The 27,925-nt window shown below is 36.7% G+C and overlaps 1 protein-coding gene across 4 annotated transcripts in view; it reads right to left on the bottom strand.

Moving 5' to 3' along the window:
- The window catches only part of blnk (B cell linker), a 35,961-nt gene extending 12,558 nt beyond the window's left edge, over positions 1-23,403 (bottom strand). The window contains exons 1-10 of one of the 4 annotated variants that reach the window (XM_047811969.1): positions 23,224-23,401; positions 22,797-22,859; positions 13,627-13,673; positions 4,204-4,269; positions 3,694-3,750; positions 1,008-1,054; positions 839-879; positions 652-763; positions 319-419; positions 114-165 (exon numbers count right to left, since the gene is read on the bottom strand). In XM_047811969.1, coding sequence (XP_047667925.1) covers positions 114-165; positions 319-419; positions 652-763; positions 839-879; positions 1,008-1,054; positions 3,694-3,750; positions 4,204-4,269; positions 13,627-13,673; positions 22,797-22,859; positions 23,224-23,292 — 655 coding nt within the window. In that variant the 5' untranslated portion in view covers positions 23,293-23,401. Of the gene's footprint in view, positions 1-113; positions 166-318; positions 420-651; positions 764-838; positions 880-1,007; positions 1,055-3,693; positions 3,751-4,203; positions 4,270-6,194; positions 6,289-13,626; positions 13,674-22,796; positions 22,860-23,223 lie in introns of those variants that run through there. The other 3 variants (XM_047811970.1, XM_047811971.1, XM_047811972.1) reach the window with 3 other exon arrangements.
- Positions 23,404-27,925: the final 4,522 nt, after the last annotated feature.

The following is a 27,925-nucleotide window of genomic DNA, read 5'->3' as shown; positions in this document are numbered from 1 at the left end:
GAATTCTCTAATAATATTCATTTATGGAACCTAACTGTAGATGTTTTTAGTAGAAGTTTTAATTATTACTATACAAAAAGTGTACTTTGCTCCTGATGTCTTAGTTGCAGGACCTTTTTCAGAAGGGACAATATAGTCTGTGTCCTCCTCAGGATCAATGTAGTCCTGCAAATAAGTAAATAAGGAATTAGGTGTAGTTTCGAGGTCGAGAGAATGAAAAATCTACAATGTCACAATTAAAGGTCATGATCATGTCAAGATTAAGTGTAGCTTGAATGTGAGCTGTGATGTACAGTAAGTTGTGATATCTTTACTTACATCATACTTTGCTTGTTGTTTAGGCTTCTCAGGAATTTTTGGTTTAGTCGGTAGGAAGGGTGTTAACGGTTTACTTTGAGTTTGTCTACCAGGATGTGTGTCTGTTAAACAGAAGAAAACAGAAGAAAGCAGAAGTTCTAGCTTTAATTAGAGCTCACTGACCGAAGATGCTGGGGCAGTTTGAGAGATGGCTGTATGATGTACTTTATGATTCAATAATTTAATGATTGAATTCATGTTTTATATCTGCATGTTTTCTTGCACAGATATTTTGACACAGACAAAACCTCGATCGTGGTATTGGGATCATAAGGATAACAAGAAGCATCGTACCCAGGTAGTCTCCTCCAGTGTAGTTGATCTTTCGGGGTGGAGAGAAGACTCTCTCACAAGGGGGAGGCTCATAGTTGTAATCACCCTGTGGGTCTTCATACAGGTCACTTTCCTGCAATAAGAAATTAGTTATGTTATATCGTCTGTATATCAGAGCTGCAGAAGGAAAAAGGGATGGGATACCTACAAATTCTGAATCGGACGACTGTTCAGAATCCTGGTTATCACCTGAATAAGAGAGAAGAGCGCTCATTAGTAGTGAATTGTGTGATTAGTATATTTTATTTGGGCTTTTTAGCATTCTGGGAGCATGTATAATCAAAATCCATCAACTTCAATAAAAAGGTAAACAATACCCGGGTAGTCTCTTGCAGGTACTTTTGGAGGAGCTTTGTTTTTTAGTCTAAAACAGAAAACAGCCAAAACAGTAGACGTTAATATTCATGGCTTTTTATCCATAAAGCTCTCGCCACAATTTTATTTTAGGAAAAGAAAATGAATTGATCATTATTAAATTTAACACATTTACTATTAAATAAATACTCTCTGTCAAAGTAGCTTTCTGTGTTTGGGAGTTGACAGAGATGGAAATCTACTTTGCTTCAGAATATCTCGTCTACGTATAATATTGTTTTTGATGAACGGATTTTGTGGCCTTTTTTATCCCAGATGTCTATGAAACCATTCTTTAATTTGTTGACATTGAAATATTTAACATAATTAAAGAATACTGTTTGCACTTTGTACAATTTCTTCCTATTTCTTGGTGATTATATGACCTTGTACAGCATGGATATTAGATGTTATAGAACCTGTTTTTCTTAAATTATATTGCTCCAGATTGGTGACTGAGTTGTAAACTCTGGACTTGGTATTGCCTGAAAGTTATACTGTATATGGCCAGTTTGCCATTGTGCTTTTTTGGACGATGGTGCTGCTCTTCTCAGGAAAGCTGTGTGTAATTCCAGTCCAGATGTTGTCAGACAGCCAAAAGCCAAACTGCTGTTGCAAGGACAAATAAAGACTTATCGCTTCCATTAGATGCCTGCTTGTGATATGTTTAAGAGAATCCTTAAGATTTCTCCAAACATAAACACATTTAGCTGCAGGTAAAAGAGTAAAAGATGACTAATCCAACCTTAATTCTTCTTTTTTTCATTCCACAGAACTCTGCAACTATCGTGCCAACTAATACCATCATATCTGATTATCGCATCCGTTCAGAAAAGTAACGACCTCACAATTTTTTGTTGCAACGTATGTGGTCAGTCTAGATGCACACCTCAACCAAGAACGTTCTGGCCAGGTTTATTGAAAGAAACAATAGTGATCTAAATATTTATATCTTGTCAATGCAAAGTATTATACTTTACTAGTGGTCAACAATTAATCCTGGGTCTTTATCATCTGATGTTTCACACTGTTCATTAGTAAACCCTGGGTTAATATTACTATTCACATATTTGTGCCATCAACAACCATGATTGGATAAATACAACACAACAGCTTTTGTTGCTAAGCATCTAGCTATAACCTTCTAATACTGCAACTAATTTCATGTTACAGTACATTTTCATTTTGGCACCGCAAAAACAGCAGTAACCCTGTTTCAGAGAAGCTTTTATAACCTGGGTAAAAAACACAGTGTGGCTAATGTGTTAAACATGCTTCTAAATAACAAAAGTGAAACTACCTGTGGCTCAAAAAAGGTTTAGAATGACACTAACCCAGGATTAAGCACAGTGTGAGAAGCCTTTTTTCCTGTTCAGTTACATACCCAAATATAAGATATGTTTTTTTTTATTGTTAAACAATTTATAAAATTATATTGGAATTCAAGTCAGGCAAGTTCTACTTGCACTGATGATCCTTGGGCATCGGTGTGTTTGAATAAAGCACGTTAAGTTTGTATAATCACATGGTCAAATAAATACGAGTTCCCTTTATTGTCTGCCATTTCCTGTTATAGAAAATAGAACAAAAAAAGTAGCGTGATAATTTAGTAGTAATGAAAACATGACTTATGTCATACCCTTACAACAGCAGATATATTTTTATACAGTATGAATGCCTCCAATAGTCAATGACCGGTGTATGAATGAGTTATACTGTATAAGTGATTGTTGTGTTCCTTTTCCCAAAGACTTCAAGCTTTCTCATGAAAGAAAGAAGAAGTTGTGCAGACTGAAGCTCAGCACTTCTTCTAGCAGACCAATAAAACCAATGACATTTGACTGGTACACAATTTGGCAGCTTCTGAAAACCTTTTCATGACAACGTTTAGGCATTTTTTACTATACGGACAAATTTTTCAGAATTAAACTTGTTTCTCTTTTACATATGCAGTACTTTGCAAAAAGTCGGGTGCATGCAAAGAAATGCTCGAAAGCAAAGGAGCTTTAAAAAATAATTACATGAAATGCGCTTACATTTAAAAGGAAATCCTATAAAGGACAGTAAACGGTAATAAACTAAACTAAACTAAGCCAATATTTAATGAGACAATACTCTGCGTTAATAAAAGAAATTTTAATTTATTAAAAAAAACCAAACAAACTATTATTATAGTAGCACTATGATACCGTGTGTCAACCGCAAGTTCTAGCATTTCAACATCTGCTTACTTCCAAAAGTAAGAAGGGTAAAAAAAAAAACAAAAAACAAAAAGCCCCAAACCATCCACATCAGTCTGTGTTTCATCGGAATTTAAAACACGTGGTTTTCTCTTCAGTTGACTGATCGCTTGCATCTGTTGGAAAATACTGGCTGATTAATTCAGTCAGGTCTATTTTGTTGGCTGAAGTTTTAAACCTTTGGCTGTACAGAGTATCTAAGGACACGTCTGTTATCTGGATACAAACTGAACTGCTTACTGTAGCTCAGTTTCACTACTGCAGGTTCAATGACTTTACCACGCTGAGACATTCAAGGTCTGAATCTTGAGATTTTAGATATCATCAGGCAGCCTGATTGTTTAACTGGCGAAAAATATTTTCAAACTAGTCAGTAGTTCAGAGCCAAATGTGCAGCACTTTGTCTTACCTGTCTATTGTATTTCTTCCAGTTTTAAGAATATTGGCTGTCTGTTCTGTTTGGAACCTGAAAGAAATGACCAAAAAAAAAAAAAAAAAAAAACCCCAATGCATTATCATATCGTTGTTTTATTTTACTCAGTCCTAATTCAGTTTTTAGCAAAATTTTTCCCCTACTACTAATAGGTCACAGCTGAATGCTCTGGTACGTTACTGTTCACACAACCATGGTTCCTGTTGGGACCAAGCTGGTAGAGGAACTGATACACACCTCACTGCAGCTGTTTCCTTCTATTTATTTCTACAGCACTTTGTAAAAGAAAAATTTGTTTTTCAATTACTTTCATTAAACCACAAATGTTCTCATGGGTAGCCTTCCCTACTACATACACTACATAATTCAACATCATATTAAATGTGAATTCTTGAAATTGGTGTATATTATGCTATAAAATCAAATACTGTTATAGGTATGGGTATAGATATGGGTTTTGTTTGTTGAAATGCAACTTAAACTTACCTTTTTATTCGATTGAAAATGCTGTCGTCGTTTTTTTTGATGTCCTGAACCAATTTTTGGATTTGCCTGTTATACAAATGAACAGTGAGATTAAGCGAGTTAACCTGAGCTATCATTTGCATATCTAATGCACAATCACAGAATATGTGCCTGCACTATAGTGTAAAGGAGAAAACTCTGCATACTATTATGTGAGGGACATGTGTGGGGGACCAAAAGAAGTTGTTTTGTAGTCAATGGAGTTTAGAAAGAGAGAGGGGATATATATATATATATATATATATATATATATATATATATATATATATATATATATATATATATAGAGAGAGAGAGAGAGAGAGAGAGAGCGAGAGAGCGAGATAACAATGACACAATATTTCATGGGAGATTTGGTAAGTCTTTTGTTCAAAAGACAAATCTTAACAGTTTTTAGGGTAAAGTAGATACAAGTAGTGTTTATTCTCAGGATCAAACACAAGTGGAGTAAAGAGACAGTCAGGCAGAGAAAGTAAAGGAGAAAAGTATGGGGGGGGGGCAGTTTGAAGCCTTTTTGCTACCCTGCTGTCATAGTGACCAGGCTGCGTCTCATTAGGATAAAACAATTATTTTTTATTTTATTCATATATTTGACAGGGACAGAGCTCATAATACAGCTGTAATTGAGCTGAAGTTAGCCTCCGTTTATTTTCTAAACTAATTTTCATTTATTTCAATAATTCTTCTTTATCCCTGTGTTGTTCTTGCAATGGTGCCGTTATTGAGTTAAAATAGCTTAGAAATATCAAGTACAATCATCAAATCAAATCAAAACAAACAAACAAAAAACATTTACTGACCCAGTTATATATTTTATTTTAACTAATGTTGGCATTGTTGGTTCACCAATAGCCATTATCTAATTTATGCTTAATAAATGCAAAGGATGGAGTTTCTCTAATAAACTGTTCTACTGTATATCATTCTTGCTGATGTGAAGCAGTGAGTCAGTAAGTCAGTCTGACAAAATCATGCAGTAATATAAAACAGATATATGGAATTGTTGACTGTATTTATCTGTGTATCCTGGATAAAGAAATAATTCTGTGTCATAGTTTAGGGTTAGGGTTAGGGTTAGGGTTAGGGTTATAAATATGGATATAAACAACAATATAAACCACACTTAGGACAAAGTTAAAAAACAAAAAAAAGTCTCATGAACCAGTGAAACACTTTCCAGACACCTACTTACAAGCTTTAGATGAGACTTATTTTAAAATGCAAGGCACACTCTTTTCACCTTACCTGGGTGTTAAACTGCATATTGACTCATGGCTGTCTGAAAGTGTTGTCATTTGTGAACATGGGATTGTTACCTTGAGTGTTTATAAGTGTGTAGTTGAAGGAGTGGTAGTGGAGATGAGAGTGTGAGCGAATTAAGACGTACTGTATAATTAATGAGATTATAGAGTTTTGCTTAGTCGGCTCTCTCCCATCACATACTCACTAACCTGAGCATAAATTAAGATTTCTCAAAACAGACATTAGCTGCATTTCAAAACAATGTTCTTAAACCCACAGGCTCTTACGACACACAATCTCTTAGAAAGAATTCTTTCTGACATAGATGTTGACAAAGAATGCAATACTTCACCATTAGCACAAACAAAATAAACACAAACAATCTGAAACACTTTGAAACCCTTAAACTCACATGTTAGTGCTACGTGAAATCTCTTAAGAGATTAAGAGATCTTAACTCTGGATCGACAAGCAATGAAGCTGTTTTATGTACCCAATGTGTAATACCAAGTAACAAACATACTGTAAAACACAAGATTTACAATCTTTAGCTAACTCAAAAATTTTTATTCCTTAAAATGACAGTGAACACTGCATGAAAAAAACCCCACCAAACCAAACCAAACCAAAACAAAACAAAACAAAACAAAACAAAAAAAAAACAAAAAAAAAACAAAACAAAACAATAACAATTAAATCAGCTTCCTTACCGGAGTTTCTCACTGGCCGGAACAGTGATCTTGTTCAGTTTCTCCATGCTGTGTGAAAGAATGAGGATGTGTGTGTGTTCTTTAAGCTAAGGCTATGAGGGCTTGGCAGAAAGCCAGGGTTATCTGACATCTGACACATGTGGTGTGATTTTCTGTTTTTCATTTATTTATTTTTTGTTTCATTTCCTATTTTATTTCCCTTTTCCTTCCCTTCTTGTTTTCCTTTCCGTTTCCTTTTATTATAAAAACTCACTGCAAGTTGCTTTTATAATAGAAAGCGTAAGATGGCCTTGATTATATGACATATAAGCTTTTATAATATGTGCATATATATATATATATATATATATATATATATATATATATATATATATATATATATATATATATATATATAAGTAGCCTGTTTATGTTGGAGAACAGTAATCATGCAGGACAGAAACAGGACAGGCTTAATTTTAATTTTTAATCCCTTTGTCTGTCTTATGAGGCAATTAAGTATGCTTATTGTTGGACTGAAATCTTAATACTCCACAGGGGGATGTATATATATATAAGTCTATCAAAATGACTCATTATTTGCCGAAGACATGTCTACGTGACTGTGCTCGGTCATTCAATAAACATATGAAGTTTAAGCCAGTTTGCATGATATAATTTTTAATTATGCCACATTAACTTATTGCAATGGGTTGGCACTTCGTCCAGGGTGTATCCTGCCTTGATGCCCGATGACGCCTGAGATAGGCACAGGCTCCCCGTGAACCGAGGTAGTTCGGATAAAGCGGTAGAAAATGACTGACTGACTGACTGACTAACTTATTGCACAACATTAAATGATAAATTGATTGATACCTTCAACATGGCAACACCGTGTAAGATAGTAAAGATTCCATTTCTTGATGTCATATTGTTTCTGATGATTCCAAAGAGAGGAGTAGTAAATAAATTTACATTTAAATTTACTACTTAAATTAAATTACTACTTAAATTAAATTTACATAAATTTACAAACTCATGACCAACTCATGACCTTCCAATCAGTAGTCCAACACCTTAACCACTTGGCTACCCATAAATAAACCCGTTGCTAGCTCGTGGTGAAGCACTAGTGAATGAATCACAATTGTCATATGTAAGTGACTGTACTCTGTCATTGAACTTACACATCAAGTTTAAGTCACATTGCTTGATAAGTCAACAGGTATGTGTTAGCCTTGTGTTTAAGGTGTTGGACTACTGATTGGAAGGTTAAGAGTTTAAATTCAAGTTCCACCAAGCTGCTACTGCTGGACCTCTAAGCACGGGCCTCAACCCTCAATTGCTCAGTGAGATAAAATTTAAGTCGATTTGGATAGTGGCGTCTGCCAAATGGCGTAAATGTAACATGGTTTGAGATGTTAAAATTTCCTTCGCAAGTTAGCATCAAGGACATCCTACCATCATGCTGACCAACAGTTGAATCCCCAAGGAGAAATATTTAGGTGTAATATTGAGCAGGGCTGTGTATTGAGCAGTGGTACGTTGGGCTGGATCCAGTAATAATAATAATACAATTCAAAGATTCAACTTTGATGTTACAATCAAACTGTACAAAGTAGCTGGATAAAAATTTTGTTTATACATTATTTCCACTAGAGATTCTTTTATTTGTATTTTACTTCCATAAATGTTTAATGCCAGTAAAGAAGTCAGAAAGGCCATACAAAGGATAGCAGAACCCTAGCAATCTAATCTAACAATCTGTTTTTGCTAAATGAAGTATTAAAAACAACAATCACACAAAAGATAACATAACTTGCTTATATCAAGTTGAACTGAATATATCAGAACAAGAAGTTAGATATTTTGATAGTCGATCAGTGAGTGTATAACCATTGTATAGACGCTTACCAGCCATGCATGCAAACTAGGAACAAATAATGCTCAGAGGAAAAAGAATGCTCTCTAATTATAGATTAGATCTTTGTGATACAGAGCAGTACAGACAAACTCCAATGCATGCAAATACACACCTCTGGAAAAGACGTTTTACACTCTTGGAAATAAATAAATGTTGCAATATAAATTTTTGCATTGTACTCCTTTTATTTATTCTAAATCCTTATCAATTTAGCTAAAAAAAAAAAACTAAAACAGAGTAAGAATTTGCCAGCAAACAAATGATTACTATACAGTATTAAATATATACTTTAGACTAAAGTCTCAGTCTTACATCATGAATTTGTATTTGGAAAAGTGTTGAGTGGAAACCTTTGTCATAGTTGGAGTAGCAGTCTGCGTCATTCTGTCTATATTTATCTCTGACCTTTTTCTAAACTTTTCCTTTTAATACTTTGCATCCCTCCCAGAAATGTAACAGCTTAGATCTTTTAATCTGGAGCTGTAACCATCCAAAATGAGAACATGTGCTTGTGTAATTGTATTTTTTTTTAAAGCATAGTTACTTTTCTGTGGAATGTTGTTTCTGGTCTATAACTCTTTTAAACTTTCTGTCTGTCTGTCTGGTAATCAATGATAGCTAGCTAGCTAGCTAGCTATCATTAATTACCAAACCCTAAGCAATGATCGTGCTTTGCTTTGCTCAGATTCAGAAGGACACAGACCCCATTTCACCAAAGTATTTAAATATATTGACTAAATCTAATAGATGTTGGACATGATGTTCTTTTGATTAAAAAGTTCCTACATATACTGTTGATGAGACAATAGACATTTATGCAAAGTTAAACAAATGATCGGCCCGCATGTTGCTTTTCTTCCTCCTGAGTGTCACGACTAGAAGATTAAGTTGGTAATGCTATGTTCAATTAGCTTACATGTTTCCAACTTAACCTCATAGTTACAGTAATTCAAAAACATTTGACACAAGTGAAGTTGCTTGAAGTAATTTACAATAAGAAATACAATATCCAAAACCCAATGAAAAACAACAATAACATCAGTATATAATTTAAAAAAAAGTTTAGGCTAGCTTTAAAACGCTGAATGTTAAACAGGACATGATGTTAATAGTTAGGCGGATGTAAAGATTAAAGGCAGCTACAGAAAAAGCACAATCTCTGAGTTAGATTTATAGCATGAACAAGGAATAGGTAAAAGAAGCTGACTACAAGATGTAAACGGTTGAAGCAGTATACTTTTATACCCAGGAACCATTTTGTTCAGTGCCTCATATACGTTAAATTGAATTTAGACCCAATGCACCACTGAAAAAAGAGAATTCTGTGTTGTTATTAAAATATTACATTTCTAAACAAATCCCGATTTCATTGGTTAGACTAATTTTAAACAAGTTTCTAATGACTCATGAGACATAGTGAACCTACTAGTCTTAATGTAAATAATGACATTGTGAAGTCTTATGAGGAGCTATAACTGTAATATTACATTTAGAGAAACAAAATATGCACGGAGGAATAGTTCACAGGTAACGTGTCTGTCTCCAATCCATCAGGGGTGTGGGTTTGATTCTCAGTTCAGTTCTTAGCTAAGTTTCGTTTTATTCAGGGTTTTGAAAATGTGTGATCAAATTACGGTGGCAGTGCAAGAACTAATTGTGTTAATTTTACTCTGTTCAATCTTGTGGAACTGATGTACACGCTTGAATTAAGTCGATTCAATGAGCTTTTTAACAGTGAATTTGGCAAGAATAGGAGACATACAGTATGATCGAACCCGTTTCACTTGTTTACAGTCTGGCTGCTGCATTTTGAACCGTCTGCAACTATAATGCAGAAGATGGAGGCAGTCTGATATATAGTAATTAAACTGTGATTAAATAAATGCATGGTTTACAAGAAAGGAAGTGTTTTTATTCTGCAATAGTTCTCACTGACGTTCAGAAAAACCCTTTCTTCTTCAGAGTCATGGTGGAGCCAAAAGCTGTCCTAGAATCACTGGGATAACAGTGCATTATTTGGGCCCTATAAGCACACACCGCACACACACACACACACACACACACACACACACACACACACACACACACACACACACACACACACATTCATACACTCTTGCACACCTAGAAGCAATTTACTGGAGTAAATCTACCTACTGGCATGTTTTCAGAAAGTGGGAACACACACCGACATAAGGAGAACATGCAGAGAAACGCTACACTACCCTAGAGATTCAGTAACCTTACTGTACCTGCCTTACTGACACTCAACATGTCCCTACCACAATCTTTCATTTTGTCACCATTGCCTCTGGCTTGCTCATTAGAATAAATATAAAAATATTATAATTAATATCCTGAATTTATGTTACTGTAAATCTGTTTTGGGACAATATCCAAATGTCCAAAACGGAGCTGAATGGTTTATCACAAATTGTAAACCAGTTCCTGTTACCATGTGAATAATTTTAGTGAAACATAGACTGTTTTTTGTTTTGTTCTGTTGACAGACAGCACACTAAATTTGTAACTAGTACACAAAGTGTGAAAATAAGCTGAGAACCCCGTGACAGAAAGTAAACATTTATAAAAGTGTACTAAAAGTACTAAAAGTACTACATCACATCCTAAAAAAGTGGTCATTGGCTCTATACATGAGTAAGACCGGTTACTGAAACTGACTGGTTGTTTATTTTAAGTGCATGAGTTTGCACAATAGGTCTCATGGTTTAGGTTAAGGAAGTACTTTTCATTTAAGAAGAGGAAGATCCTCTGTAGTGTGTTGAAATATGTCTACAAGGTCAGTAAGATGGTGATGGGTTGTTCCTTAGTTAATGCATATTTGGCGCCTTTGTAGATTTTACATGTGCATAATTCCAAAGCTTTAATATTTAATAATATTAAAATAATAATATTTTTAATATAAGCTTTTATATTATCAAAATACCTAATTTAGTTTGTATGTTTATAGTTTGCGATGTGCCTTGTGATGAGTTGGCAACCTGTCCAGGGTGACACCACTGTGCCCGAGTTCCCTGGAGTCTATTTGAGGGAACTCGGGCACAGTGGTGTCACCATGGACAGGGTGCCAACTCATCACAAGGCACATCGCAAACTATAAACGCAACAATGTTGTTTTTGACCCCATTTTTCATGAGCGGAACTCAAGGATCTAAGACTTTTTCTATGTACACAAAAGGACTATTTCTCTCAAATATTGTTCACAAATCTGTCTAAATCTGTGTTAGTGAGCTCTTCTCCTTTGCCGAGATAATCCATCCACCTCACAGGTGTGTTACATCAAGATGCTGATTAGACAGCATGATTATTGCACAGGTGTGCCTTAGGCTGGCCACGATAAAAGGCCACTCTATAATGTGCATTTTACTGTATTGGGGGTCCGAAAACCTGTCAGCATCTGGTGTGACCACCATTTACCGCACACAGTGCAACACCACATCTTCGCATAGAGTTGATCAGGTTGTTGATTGTGGCCTGTGGAATGTTGGTCCACTCCTTTTCAATGGCTGTGTGAAGTTGCTGGATATTGGCAGGAACTGGAACACGCTGTCGTATACGCCGATCCAGAGCATCACAAACATGCTCAATGGGTGACAAGTCCAGTGAGTATGCTAGCCATGCAAGAACTGGGATGTTTTCAACTTCCAGGAATTGTGTACAGATCCTTGCAACATGGGGCCGTGCATAAACATGCTGCAACATGAGGTGATGGTTGTGGATGAATGGCACATCAATAGGCCTCCCGATCTCGTCACGGTATCTCTGTGCATTCAAAATGCCATCAATAAAATGCACCTGTGTTTGTTGTTCATAACATACGCCTGCCCATACCATAACCCCACAGCCACCATGGGCCACTCGATGCACACCATTGACATCAGCAAACTGCTCACCCTAATGAGGCCATACTGTACATGCTGTCTGCCATCTGCCCTGTACAGTGAAACCCAGGATTCATCCGTGAAGAGAACACCTCTCCAAAGTGCCAGATGTCATGAAATGTGAGCATTTGCCCACTCAAGTCGGTTACAATGACGAACTGCAGTCAGGTCGAGACCCCGACGAGGAAATTCTTTGTTTATGCAAACTGATTGTTGCAGCAGCTGTCCAGGTGTGTCAGGACTCAGCCCAGACTTTGGCCATGTGCATTTGTTGTGTTGTGTGTTACGTGTCTGCCCTGCCCTTGTTTCTTCCTCCCCGCCTCTGCACACCTGTCCCTCATGTGTCTAATTATTATTATTAGTATTTAGTTGAGTGGCGTTGCCTTGAGCAGCGCTGAATCCTTTGTTTTGTCCTGTCGTCTTTGGTTTGTCGTCTGATGTCGAGTCTGTGTTTCATGTTTTTAGTTATTAAACCTGTTTTTCTTTTACGCGATCCTGCATTTAGGTCTTTTATCTCCGTGCCACTGACAAGGTGGCTGGTTGATCCTGTAGGTGAAGATGCTGGATGTGGAGGTCCTGGGCTGATGTGGTCTGCGGTTTTGCAGTTGGATGTACTGCCAAATTCTCTGAAATGCCTTTGCTGTCAGTTTATGGTAGAGAAATGGACATTCAATTCACAGGCAGCAGCTGTGGTGAACATTCCTGCAGTCAGCATGCCAATTGCATGCTCCCTCAAAATATCTGTGGCATTGTGCTGTGTGATAAAAACTGCACATTATAGAGTGGCCTTTTATCGTGGCCAGCCTAAGGCACACCTGTGCAATAATCATGCTGTCTAATCAGCATCTTGAGGTGCCACACTTGTGAGATGGATGGATTATCTCGGCAAAGGAGAAGAGCTCACTAACACAGATTTAGACAGATTTGTGAACAATATTTGAGAGAAATAGACCTTTTGTGTACATAGAAAAAGTCTTAGATCTTTGAGTTCAGCTCATGAAAAATGGGGTCAAAAACAAAAGTGTTGCGTTTATAATTTTGTTCAGTATATGAACAAAATTAGGGATTCCAGTCAGCCTATTATGCATGACTTTAGCTCTGCAGTAGGAAACTAGAGTAAAACTAGAATAAATTACATGCCAGTGATAGTTAGCTGGCAAACAAACAAATTTAGTCCCTTTCCTTAGTATTCTCTAGTTATGCCCTCAAAATACACAACACTCTAGCGTGAAGGACCTAAATGCTAGTACAAATGGTAAAGTGTTCTATATTGCAAGCCCACATGATTAACATGTAGGTAGAGAAGCCATTTTTTAAACTAATTTCATGTTGGTGTGTCAATACCGACCTGTGGTACAATAGAGACTACAATTATTCCTGGGTAAGATTTTGTGGAAAAAACATAACCAACATTATTAATCATTACAAAAAGTGTAATTGACTGGTTGACCATTATGTTGACTGCTAGGCTGATGATGTTCAGGGATTGAAATGTGGAAGGCTTTTTTTAGACCAGACAGAGCAAAAGAGTCTGAACATACTTGTTTTATCAGGAAGTCAGTTAGTTTCTTTGTGAAGGTTAACATGTTAATGTGTAAAAGAAAGAGGAAACGAAAAGATATCTTACGGTCGGTGGATGAGGCTAAACTTGCTCAGATCGCTGTCAGAAAGTTTCTGTGTTGGGGAAAAGACAAAAGAGTTTTATTGTTCACATCATCCTGTAACTGTAAAATTCTACTTATTCATTACTTTCTGTGCATTTAAAGGAAAATCCTATTCTGAAACACATTAAATATGTGTTAGTGATGGTTAGTGGTTAGTGATGCTGGTACTAATTTGGTCAGGTCTTCCATTCATTGCTTATCCCACACATGGTTGTCGAAGCCTGAAGACTATAAAGAAGGACTTATTGGACACCCTGGATGGGGAGCCAGTCCATCACACATGCACACACACACACACACACACACACACACACACACACACACACACACACACACACACACACACACACACACACACACACACACACACACACACACACACACACACACAATGGACAGTTAGGGATGCCAATCAGCCTACAACACATGATGATGTGAGAAAGCAGAACAGAATGAAGAAATAAAGGGTTGCTATGTTGTTCTACTGTATTTAGCTAGAGATAAAAAAAGACCTAAACCACACACCAACTACATCATTTCTTATTTAGTGATTAAAGAGGTCAGTATTTAACCTTGACATTAGCATAGCTACTAATCTGTGTACTTTCTATTTTCCACTCAGTCGTATCAGGCCCTCAGGTGTAGTACTCACTATCAGCACTAGATGGAGATATAGCCAAGTTTTAAAACTGTTTCAGCCGCTGAGTTTTACAGAACGAATCTTAGTAATGAGCAACTTTTATGTGTACTTTCTCAACATTTTACTTTATTAGCCCCGTGTTTGACCTCAGGTCCTCGTGTAACCTCAAAATGAAGGAAAATTATACAACCATCACTCCATTACTTTTAATTACCTCTCCAAATAAACGTGATACATTTTTAAAGCTAAGATAACGACTCCATCTCAGGAATAAAAACCATCTTTCTCCATCTTCCTTATAGAGATTCGCTTGATTTAACCACATTATCACTGACACTGTGTCAATCCCTGGGCCCAGTGATGTTATGTAATTTCCAACCAACCTACAAATGCATGATAATAATGTTTAGCAGCTGCATGAGTGTATCAGTTTATGGTTGGAATTACATTTTACTGGAATCTAAGTCTTGAAGTAATGGAACCATATGTGGAATATGCAGCATTATGTTTCAGCGTGTTACCCCAAATTACATCACTCTGTCCCTTGTTCCTGTAATCGAGCTTAAAATAGTATCTAAGTAAGACATTTTCATGACATTTATCAAGATGAAAGGAGACACATGCCCACACAAGCAGACAGAACAATACTGTACAGTAGGTAAAAAAGTAACTTAAAGAAGGAACAGAAATATGTGACAGGCCAAGTGTGTGAGAGAAGTGTGTGTTTGTTTCTGGAATTAGTTCCCAGAGGTGAATGTGGAATGGGGTCAGAGGTGACATAGCAGGGATTAGCCTTTTAGATAAGGACCCTAAGTAATCATTGATTAATTCAGTTAAAAGCTCTGGTGTGGAATGATTTTGTTAAAAATTAAAGCAGTGTAATTGATCTGGTGGGCAAAAATTATTTCAAAAATATACACTTGAATGCATAAAAGCCACAATTTTTAAACAAGTGGGCTGTCGAGTGTCACACAGAAAAACATTCAAGAGTTCGAATCTCAATAATAGAAGAGATTCCTGACCATGCCACAGTCATCAATGGCCAGGAGTCTAAGAGAGATTATTGTTCCTGTTCTCTGGGTGATAGTGATGGCAGTAATCTCTCCTGTTCGATCGTTGGCATCTGTGAATTCACAAATATTGAAGTGCTTTTCTCTGAAATTTTAGCCTCCCTGGGACAGAGCATATGACACAGCAGCTGAAAAACAGGCATGTACTAACCCTCACCATCTCTAGTTGGTAAGCTTTTACATGATAGGATAAGGCTAGCTACTGATCAGGAATTGGCAAATGACCAAGTTGAGCTATTTGGGACCTCACAACCATAGTGGTCTAGTTCCTATCAGTGACAATGAAGAAATTGTAATGCTATAGCAACATTTGGAGCACTGGTGGCTCAATATTTAAGCCTCTGATCAGATTAGAAGGTTGGGGTTTTAAGCCCCAGCATTGCCAACTGCCTGGTCTATTGAGTAAGGCCCTTACCCCTCTCTAACAGTTGCGCTGTCTCATATCTGACCCTTTTCCCCAACCCTGCACTTTGACCTCAGCTTCCTACTGTAAAAGCTGGGACATGTGAAGAAAGAATTTCACTCTGTTGTATTGTATAGGTGACAGATAAGGTCTTCTTTTTATAGAAATTGTGTGGAATCCTAGTGAGCCATTATCCATTGTCTTACACATTACATCATAAGAAATCAAATAAAATACATTACACACACTTTTCTCATTACAATGTGATTTGATACCATGGTATTTACTGTATTTGCACAAAATAATGCCAGAATTAATGCTTGTAATAATGTATTTGCATAGAGGGCATAAATCCCTAAATCCTGAAAAAACTTACATTTACATTTATGGCATTTGGCAGACGTACAAAAGTGCTTTGTAGTCTCTATCAATAAAAACATCAACGCTGGGTAACTAGGATATAGACTTAGGATACCAGGAACCTAAATCTGTTATTTTTTTTATTTTTTTAAATATAACCTACTGTGGTTTTAAGTTGCTGAGCAAGTTGTAGCTACATGAACCACAATCCTTTGGACAGTTTGCAATAAAAATAGTTATAAACTGGTATTATTATTTAGGGAACTTTCATACAACTTCATCTTCTTACTGAGAAACATGCTTATATGGTGTCTTGCACTATACAAAGAGCACAGCGAGAAAACACAACAGCGATTATTTGAGTAAGAATATTTACAAACGTATCTCAATTATCAGAATGTATGCAAAAACAAACAACAAATATTAGAAATAAAGTTAATCCGCTCACTGTCCTTCAGTGTTGTGTGGCTCTGAAGTCTGTATAATCCATAGCAAAAGACTGCAGTAGGGTGACAAAAGAAATTTCCATCCAACCGTCCATCTGTCCATCCATCTGTCCATCCATCTGTCCATCCATCCATCAATCCATCCATCCATCAATCCATCCATCCATCCATCCATCCATCCATCCATCCATCCACCCAATTTCTTTACTCTTTATCCTACACATGGTTGAAGGGAACCTTGCAGTCTATCCCAGGTAACTTAGGGCACAAGGTGGAGGACAACCCATCACAGGGAGCAGTTGCACATACAACAAACAATTTAGAGATGACAGTCAGCTAACAACACATGTCTTTGGACTGGGGAGGAACCCAGAGTACACAGAGGAATCCTTTGAAGCAAAATCCCAGCTTCAGAGGTGTGACATGCTAACCACTCATCCACCATGCCTCTCACTAGAGAAACAGTCAAAAGGAAACCTGTACTATTTGTGCTAACTTTACATTTCTTCTAGGATTCGATAGAACCTGCCAAAAGAAATCCCTGAAATGGAACACTGTGCATTTTCAATGTGAAGCCAAAGATGAAATACATTTGTGATTGTGATAAAAAGCGTAGTTTATGCCAGGGCCAGAATGCTCCAATGCATTATCTGCGTTTGATCCCAAGCTTAGCCTTATGATACAGAATAAAATATCAAATCTATTTCAGCCGAGTGCCTCCTCAGTTTCAGGATGAGTGAATTATTTATGTAGGCTTTCTTGAGGAGCACGAGTGAAACACAAGGCACCCTGGCCTGGAAGACCAGCTGCATATTAAAAAGCAAAGCTCAGTCATAAACAGGGCACTACAACATCATCCGTGCTGTCGGTTCGAAGAACTCACACTAACACTGTTAGAAACTAGTGTAAGATGTCAAAGCTAAAGACGGGCCACAGGAATTGACATTGATCTTATGCTACTTTATAAAAAACACAAAGCTGCATAGTGGGAGTGGGAAAACATGGGAAACCATGTTAAGAACAATGTAAATAGCACTGCAAATATTTCTTATCTGTTAACTGTGGATCCTCCATGTGTGCTATGTGTGGTTGTGTCTTGCACCATATGTTTATCATGGCAACAAGAGCATAAGTGTAGTTTACCAAAGCTGTGAGAATATCTCATGTTTCATTTAATACTCATCAATGGCTCAGCTCCAAACGAGCTGCTCAGTAAGGATTCACTTTTCGTCTGTGCTCACCTAGTCCCAGGCAATGTTATTATAATCTACTGACTAATTTCCTAGGCACCCTAGAATAGGAGCAGATGGTTAAATGCATGAGCAGTGCTTGAATATGCAAAGTAATTCATTGCATACCCCTGGTACCCACTGAGCATGACAGCATGTACAGCATGAAGATTATTAGTAGTGATGCTTTGCTTCTCTTGACTGAAACATGCCTTCATTCCTTCTAAATTCTGATTTTTCACCGCTTTATATATGACTAATGCTAACATGCAAACGCAATATGTATATAAATACACACAAGTGCACATTAATAAGAGAAATTCTTGAACAGAATGCAGACAAACTTAGACATCCAGTATCAGTGCCTGTCTGAGAAATCTGGTCTGCTTTACACGAGGCTTAGTCACTGACATATTAAAAGTAGTCTGTTTAAGCTTTTATTACCCCTATTGATTTACATCACTATATGCGTGCTAAATTGTTTTTCTTTATTTCCTTTTTCAATGATGAAACCGAGGCCACCATAACTGAAAGAATGCAACAGAAGGTGCTTTGAATATTTCTGTGTTTTTCTGTAGCACATATTTGTAGCAATATAAAACTACATAAAAGCTAGAGGTAACTATATAAAAATGATAAACACAACACAATACTACAAACCCTAACCTTTGTAAGGAGGAAAACGAGAATTATAAACCCACTACAAATAAATGGTTAGACACCATAAATAACTCCTTTTGCAGAAAGACTTCCAAAGAAGAAAAACCCAACTGCAACTACAATTTTAATTACACAGAAAAAAACAAACAAATAAAAAGACTGACCAGAATACTAGGTGTCTGGACGCCACCATTTTAAATGCACTGTTTGGACTATAGCTCTCTCATTCGTCTAAAGAGCTGAATATCATAATCCAGGAGAGTTCAGGAATACTCTCACTCCATTAAGGATCGTCACAGTAGAAATCAAGGATGCAACAGACGCTTCCAAGATTAGAGGAAACTCTATGTGCAGTAAGAAAGGAACTTCTATTTTCATTGTAAACACTGGTAGGAACTGTTTCTACTTCAGCCTCAAGAAGTCGAGTCAAGTCAAGAAGCTTTTATTGTCATTTCAACCATATATAGCTGTTGCAGTACACAGTGAAATGAGACAACGTTTCTCCAGGATCAGGGTGCTACATAAAACAAAGACAGGGCTAAGGACATGTAAGTAGTCTTAGCCACATAAAGTGCAACTGTGCAAGCTGGTGCAAACAGTGCAGGACAAGACAAACAAGACAGTGCAGGACAAAAGACAGTGCAGGACAAAAAAACAGTGCAGACATAAAGTTACAAGACAATACAAAAAGTACAAAAACTGCAATACACAAAAGACAATAAACAGTAACAGGAACAGCGCCGACCGACCGACCAGTGTAAATACTGAATGTTCAAACAATATTTCGTGCAGTAACATTAGAATGAACACAGTTTCTTAGCTGCAGGTCCTTTGGATAATATATAGAGTTGTGCAAAAAACAGCAAATGACTGAGCTGAAATGTTGGACAGTATGTGCAAAAACAGCAGAAAATGTACAAAACAGTGTGTGTGTGTTTTATAAGGGTCTATGTAGTCCATACTGATGATGTGTGTGTATGTTGTGCTCAGTATAGTACAGCTCATGTATTGAGAAGTCTGATGGCTTGTGGGAAGAAACTGTTACGCAGCACAACTGTTCACTAGCACAAGGAGAGTTTCTATCTCTAAGGCCATTCATCCACTGAATAATTAACTGCATATCCCCTCATACATTACTCTATAGGTTTGTACATATTACTTGCAAATGTACTGTATATAATTTCTGTGCTCCATGTAGGTCTATGTTTCTGGGTTTTTTGTTTTATACCTTGCTAATATTATAGCAAACTTAGCAATAAAGCACATCCTGATTCGGAGATAATGGCCAGACATCCAGGTTAACTCGAGACAAATTTATTTATATATTTACAAATTTTAAAACAAGCTTCATTTTGTACAGAGATGACTAGGTTAAAGAAATCCCCAGATTATGGATATAGCAAAAAATCCCACGAAATCCTAACAGGCTTGTGTCATAACTCAAAGTTTTAGACATTTAGAACAGATTTTTTAAATTGTGAGAGCTTTGTGACCATTAAGAGAGTTAGTGCAACAAGAGATATGATGCATATAATGCTTTCTGTTGGGTAGTAAGGGATTCTGGGAGCTGGTGTGAAGCTTTAACTGGTGATAACATGTAGGAAAGGACCTAGTGTTGTAGCCAGGTTGTTTATTTTCTCTCAAAAAGCTGCTGGAAATCATCCCAATAAGCTTGTCAGTTGGGTTCAGGTTTTTTGGCGTGTGCATCACGGATCTTTATATTGATGGGAGCAAACAAGCAGGTTGGCAGACTGAGAGGTTAAGTGTCAGTTTCCTCTCATGTATTCAACATATCAGGAATCTATGTTTTTTTTGTATAACATTTGTAACAGATCTCCAAAAAGCATCAATGTTAATTTGCATAAAAATCAGGATATAACTGACTTAAGTAAAAAAGAGGATATGTGACTTCCATGTGAGATTGGGATGTTCTGCATGCATAGTTAAATTATAGAGCATTGTTTCGATCAGTTGATTTCACTACTTCAGGGCTAGCCAGGATATCCTGTTTTTCAACAACAAAATTATTCTCTGGCGGGGTCATAATTCCTAAAGTATTTGATGTCAATTAAGTGGTCTTTGAATGATTCTTCTAAGTTGCTAGAAATGCAACTTCAGAAATATCATCATAGATGTACATGAAATATAAATCAGGGTGTACCTCCCAGCTATTGAGCAACTTTGTGGAGTGCAAATAGAGCATGATTTTAATAAAATTCCTGATGAATCACTTGTAAAACCTCATAACCACAGGATGTTCCAAATGGTCTTCAATGGTCATTGACAGATATACTGTTCATACTGTTCTATTATTACAATCTGGCAACTTTGTGTAAACCTCAATAGTCTGTGCAGAATAGATTTAATAAATCCTGTTGATAAGAGTAAACCCAAGCCTAAGTGGCTCCTCTGTGGATTCCCCCACAGCTCATTTAACTGATAGCAAGTAGACCGACATGGAGCTAGAGCACCATGTCAACAGAGTTAAGAGTAGAGTGAGGGAGGATCTGATGGCCTCCAGTTGCTATTCCTGGGTAATGAATGCTTTGCTTTCTGCATTTTGCACTGCTAAACTATTCTTGGCTTGTCATGATTTTTTTTGGGGAAAACACTCTTCAGCAAAGATATACTGAATATATAAACACAGGAGCTTTTGTTAAACAGTAAATAAATTGGACTGATGACTGATAGCACACTTTGCAACAATAAAAACGGCCAATAATATGAAAGAAAATATGAAAGGACAACAATTCTTAACAAATTAGAGTAAAGAGTAAACCACAAATAGATACCTGAAGTCTATATAAATAGGTTAAAATGTGCAGGAAGGAGATTCATAAGATTCTAATCAATAGTTACAGAAGTTCAGCTACAGTAAGTGAACTACTAAATATATAGTGAGAAGACTTGACCTTTTGTCTCACATAGCTTTGCTTGAAAACAGACACATGCATTGTGTATTCATTAAGTACTCTGTTTTAACTTTGTTAATACGTCATCGTTTACTACCTAATAATCCATACCTAAGTTAGTTAATTTACACAAAAAGGAAAAACTAAAAACTGGGCCATGAATCTGAAGGTATTCATTTGTATAACTAGTCATAATTAGTGCATAATTAGTAGGTGAGTCATGGTAATAGTTTACTAGTTATTAGAAAGTCCAAGTTGTCATTAATAATAATAATTTGGCCTCCTGGTCTCAGTCGTGGAGGATCCAAAACCTTGGGAACACTTTACACAAATTACTCACACACCCTCGATAGGAATGCAGCACACTGAAGGACACCATGCATACACATTCACACCTAGGGGCAATTTAGTGTAAGCAATCTACCAGCATGTTTCTAGAAGCTGGGCAGAAAACCTAAACTCAATATGTGAAAGACAACGCAATGTAATCCTTGTCCAAGATCAAACTAAACATCCTGGAAACACCACCATCTACACTATGCCCATTTTAATAATGTAGTTCATTTGTTAAAACCAACACCTAACTCATAGATTTATACCGCACAACCGTATCTAAAGGTGACATTTCATTTCCCTGTATGAAATTAATCTGACTGAAACTTAAGAGTTACTATTTCCACTTTTACAGATACAAAGTGTCACAGTTTTGGCTGAAAGTAGAGAAAGTAGAAAAAGTAAGAAACATTGGGTAAACCCATGTGACAGGAAGCTTACATTACCAATAAAAAACACAATTTGTACATTTCCAAAGAAAGGAACTACATAGCTTCTGTAATCTTTAGTGACTTGGCAACATGACCATGTCATGTCTAAAGGGGATTCATAATGTAGGTACATACAGTGAAAATGATAAATCAGTCTAAAATGACTCAATAAACATGACTGTCCTCCACAGGAACATACGTGTGATGTTATATTATTCCTCTACATATTCCTTATGTCCTTCAGATCTATATTTCACAAATGGCATATGGCCTTGTTGTATGATTCATATACTAGGAGTATGGTTTAAAATGTAATGCGTTAGAACATCAGGTTCCAAAAACTACAAATACTTGAACTAACCATAGAGCCTTGAATTTTTGAAAAGTACTGAAAATACCACAGCAGTGAAACTAAGAAAGCGACGAGTATGTATTTTAAAGGAATTTAGCAAAACTGCTAAAATCTCTTAAAGCTGTAATGAATTCTAGTGTCATACTTTTTATATGGTACTTTATGATACTTTTTTAAATACTGGTAAATATCTCCTAAAAATAATTTAATTTAATAAATGCAACCAATATTAGTAAGTACTATTTGTGACAAGAAGTGATGTCTGTATTGAACAAAATGTCTGTATGTGGCACCTACCAGAAACCACCGGCCATCAATCTTCATTCGCTGCACAGTTATAGCACAATCTCGCATCTTGTTCTGTGAGTAACATGCACAACATTATACTCACAAGTCTTGTACAGTTCATACAACTTCGGTATGTATGAATGTATGTTTGTATGTATGAACTACAGTATGTATGAACTGCAACATTTTGGCATGTACCTGTGTATGTATTTCTGTATAAGTTTCCATTTAGATAAGTATGACTTTACAGAAATGCATTATATTTCATAATACTGTTCAGAACTTGATTACTGTAAGTTTCGGCTAAACACTATAATCTGACAGAATCTCCAGTGTAATTATTATCTTCACTTCAGGTATTCTTGTGAAGATCATTTTACACAGTAACATCAGAAATGTCTCCCTGCTGTGCTAGAGAGCTTTTCTACCCACTTACCTGAGACAAGAAGCTGGCTACCTGTGCTGGGCTCCACTCCTCAAACTGTTCCCTGGTTGGCAGACTCATCTCAGCTTCAACTGTTCCAGATCAAACTGAAAGCTATCTGACAGCAGCTCATCGATCTGAGCTGTTTACAGTAACTACACTGCAACTGGACTTCACATAATGTGGGAAATGAAGGAAGTTCCTCTTGCTATTGTGACAGTCTCTCTGACAGTCCCCCTCGCTGGCTAACTTTCTCACATTAAACAGCTGTCAGGTTGTGCAATTTACATTTTGGGGAACAAAGCAGGCAATAAATAATACTCTGTGGCTTCGTTTTGCTGGAATAAATAAAGTCATCTGTAATTAAGCATGCACTCTGAAGGTATGAATTAGCAGAAGGTCACCTTTTGAGTGGCTTGTAAAGCATTAGACAAGGAAGTGAAAAGTGCAGTGTGGTTGCAGCACAGCATTTCACTTTCAAACCATTCATTTCACATATCAATGCAGAACAAAGTTTAGAATAGATGTACTGTAGAACACAAGACCTACATGGCTAAAATAAACCTCGGTCTGACATGTAAGTAGGTTTCTGCTTTTACTTTAGATGAGGGACTGTGGACCACATTTCCAATACTGAATTGATGTTGCTTAATTTAATAGAGTTGCTTTCAGTTCTATATGTTGCTGACAGACCAGCAATCAAATGAAATGTGAATGTGAATAGAAGTGAATAAGTCCAAGGTATGATGTTAGAGTTCTGGATTTTTATTCTCAACTGATTTTATTCTCAACTTTATTCTCAACTCAACTCCCAATCTGTTAAAACTTTACAACAACAACAACAACGACAACAATGATAAAACCGCACTTTCAGGCAAATTTCCAGTTTGAAAACGAACATCAAGAAATGCTGTACATAAAGGTTTCACGTTTAATAACAAGGTCATACACAGCTCCCTAATGTAAATACAACTGCAAATACTCAAGAAAAACGTTAGTTAGTGCAGATTTCACCTAACAAAGCTGAGAAATTTTGTAAATATGAACTAAACCTGGCTTATAACATATAACATATAACATTCAGGGCTCTCAAGTTTTAAAGACAGGCAAGCGTGACATCGTCAAACACCCCCCCAACAAACAAACAAACAAACAAACAAACAAACAAACAAACAAACAAACAAACAAACAAACAAACAAATAAATAAATAAACAAACAATGGGTGAGTTGTTGTGTTTGGTAAGAATCACTGACCGCAGTTTAACCAAATACAAATTTTGTGTGTGTGTGTGTGTGTGTGTGTGTGTGTGAGTGAGAGAGAGAGTGAGAGAGAGTGAGTGAGTGAGAGAGAGATTATGACTCCTTTATCATTTGTAATTTTGCTCCCATTTAAAACAGTGCGGCTCAAACCCAGCCATTTTTAGGGTCATGATTGAGGACAATGTCCCGACCACAGACAAGCTGTTTCCTGTTGAGGTTTTGTTCAAACCAACCATCGAAAATACCCTCTCTAATGAATATGTTATTTTTTTATTGGTTGTTGCATAAAATATTACCCAGATAGTGCTATTTTCTTATTGGCTATTGTGTAGCCTCTTTTTTTAATAGGCTGATAAGTGTCAGGCTTGACTAAGAACTGAGACGCGCTTGATTCCTGCCCGGTTCTTAACAAATCTATCAAATGTTAGCTAGCATGCTAATTGATTCAACAAACTAGGAGGCAGTCAGTAGCTGGCTTTCACAATACAAACTGGCTAAATAAATAAAAATGTAGCTAATTTCAGATATTTATCACTATCTTTTATTTTTAAAATTGTTCAATGCAAGTGTTATGTTTGCTTGATTTTCACCACATTTGCCAAGAATTGGAATGAACTGTCTGACTAACTGAACATCCTGATATCTAATCATTTGTTCAACTTCAACTGTTTAATGCCACTGGTTTCATTAATATTTTATATTTCTGTACTTTGCTGACATCATCATACAGATTTCCTTCATCACAGAGCTGCTTTCCATGTTGCACTTCCTGACATTTTGCCTTCTTGTTTGTTGGTAGACACTGCATGTGTTTGTAGCTGTACAAACAGCTGATTACAGATAAAAGATAGAAATTTGTAAATTAATCTATCAATGGCTCATTTAACCATCTGTCATCGTTGTTGTTGTTGTTGTTGTTGTTGTCACATCTGTTAGAGTTTAGATTTGTTAGAAATCTGGTGCCTAATCAAATGCTTGATGCTGTCTGAGGCAAAACAGGATGTTCCCTTTGAAATGCAAAGAGTAAAAAGTCAAATGTCTTGAGGGAAAAAAAGTAGAGATGCTTGAATATTTAACTTCAGTTCAGTTGCAAAGGTTTTGTACTTCCAACCTCTTTTTTTATATAATGAATAAACAAAAGAATTGCATTTTAAACACTGGTATATTGAACATTTTGATTTGTTCTGGTTTAGAAGAGAGGGTTCACTCTGGGTTAGGTACTTGTGTAATAGTGATTTTTTTATTCTGTGCTGCAGGTGTACAGGGTCACACCATATATCAGCCAGACTAGGCTTAATTTTGGACCAAAGCCAAAGCAGTGCACACATGAGGGGTTAGAGGGAAGCAGGCAAACAAAAGAACAAAAACTACACTTGCACCAGTTAACATTCCAACACTAAACTAAATAAGAGTATAGGTATACATGTGCAAACATGCACGCGCGCTCACACACACACACACACACACACACACACACACACACACACACACACACACACACACACACACACACACACACACACACACACACAGTACACACACACACACACACACAGTACACACACACACACACACACACACACACACACACACACACACACACAGTACACACACAGTACACACACACACACACACAGTACACACACACAGTACACACACACACACACACACACACACACACACACACACACACACACACACACACACACACACACAGAGTTTTTTTTTTATTATATATTCAATATATATATATATATATATTATATATTCAATATATCCAACATTTGTGCATTTTTCTGTACATCAGCATTCTGTACATCAGTTCATTTTACAGAAATACATTGGTACTGATCCGTAACATTACGTTAACATTACAAGTTACCTATTGTGCAGTCAGTAAACAAAAATGAAACATACAATCCAATGAAATGTTACAGCTGTAGTCTGTAATGGTGAAGCTCTCTCACTATGACAGTCATTTTATCCTCACGTATAGTCACAAGCTGTTGCAGGCAGCAGAAAAGGAGCTCGATAATCCAGATGAGCCTTGAAATAGAGCAGCCTCTATCATACGCTGAATCAAGAAGAGCAAGTTGAGGTTGTTTTGAAACATTACAAAGAGGAACTTCGATAAAGATGTTGTTAGAGCATCACATACACACAGAGGATCACAGAGGTTAGTTTGGTCTCAGCTAGCAAATATCCCCCGTACCAGGAAAAGTGAATGAATGAATGATTGAATGACTGAATACAACTAACAACTGCTGGTTGGGTTTAGTGATTGTAAAATAACACTTAAAACTTGCATTTAAACTTAAAGTTGGCTAATCTAAAGTTCTTTGCCATTTTACTAAGCAAATCTCATCATTGTACTTTTGCATGAATTATGCAGGATTCTACACTGGAGTGGATTTACAATGTGTTATGGTAGTGCATTAATAATATAATAAAAGCAGGAATATATAAAATAATTTGTTCACTGAGAATTCTGACAACACCAGAAAATTAGTGTTAGTGTTATAATAAGTGTACATAGTCATCTAATAAGTGGGACTTCTAGGCATTTGTTAATATGAATCCCAGAGGTGCAGGGTGTAACACGTTTTGGCAATTTCCCTGATAATCCTGCTATTTCAACTGGTGAGTGGAATTCACTGTGATTAAGCAGGAAAATGATCAAACTGTGCCAGATTCTTGAGCTCCAAGAGAGATGTTTTACACAATTTGTTTAAGTGAACGCAAAAAGGAGAACAATATCATACATTGTCTTAAAATACACTGTGAATGTACGTTTCTTAAATCTCAAACATTCCCGGCATGTTTTGTGGCTGTATGGAAAGCAGTAGTGCAGTAGATGCTAAAAGTACTGCTAGTTCATGTTTGAGAAACATTAAAAGGAAGAGAAAGAAGAAAAAGGAAGAAGGAAAGTGCCAGTCAAGACAGCAAATCACCATGACAGGAGACAAAAAAGAGCATGATTATAAAGGCATGTGAAGCAGTGGAATGTAGAGCGAAAAATAGAAGGAAAAAAAGCCCTAGTTGACCATCACCACATATGCTGCTTTGTGGTTATGGAGTAGCTAATGAAGGGCTCCGTCTTCAATGATGTGCTCATTTCCTGGCTCAAGCAGATGTACGACTAGCAGGAACAGCATGGGCTGCCGGGCCGCATATGGGTGGCATGCGGGGGGAAGCTTCTGGACAACACCGGACATCTGTGAGGGTCCATAATGATAATGAGGTATTCTAAACCCCCTGGGGAAATAGAGAAAGAAAAGATGAGCAGTAGAACCTCTACCTCAGATAATCTTGCAGTGTTTATATGCACTGACTCTTCCGATATACGATTTTTGTGCAGTTCATTCTTTATCTATAGATGCATCTTCACATACACACTAAAAAAAGAATATTTATTTTTATTACCTATTTCAGTTTTTTTATCATTTGTTTTTG

This window comes from Tachysurus fulvidraco, chromosome 4, assembly GCF_022655615.1.
Source record: "Tachysurus fulvidraco isolate hzauxx_2018 chromosome 4, HZAU_PFXX_2.0, whole genome shotgun sequence".
NCBI classification, from domain to species: domain Eukaryota; kingdom Metazoa; phylum Chordata; class Actinopteri; order Siluriformes; family Bagridae; genus Tachysurus; species Tachysurus fulvidraco.
This window is presented reverse-complemented; position numbering and strand designations above follow the sequence as displayed.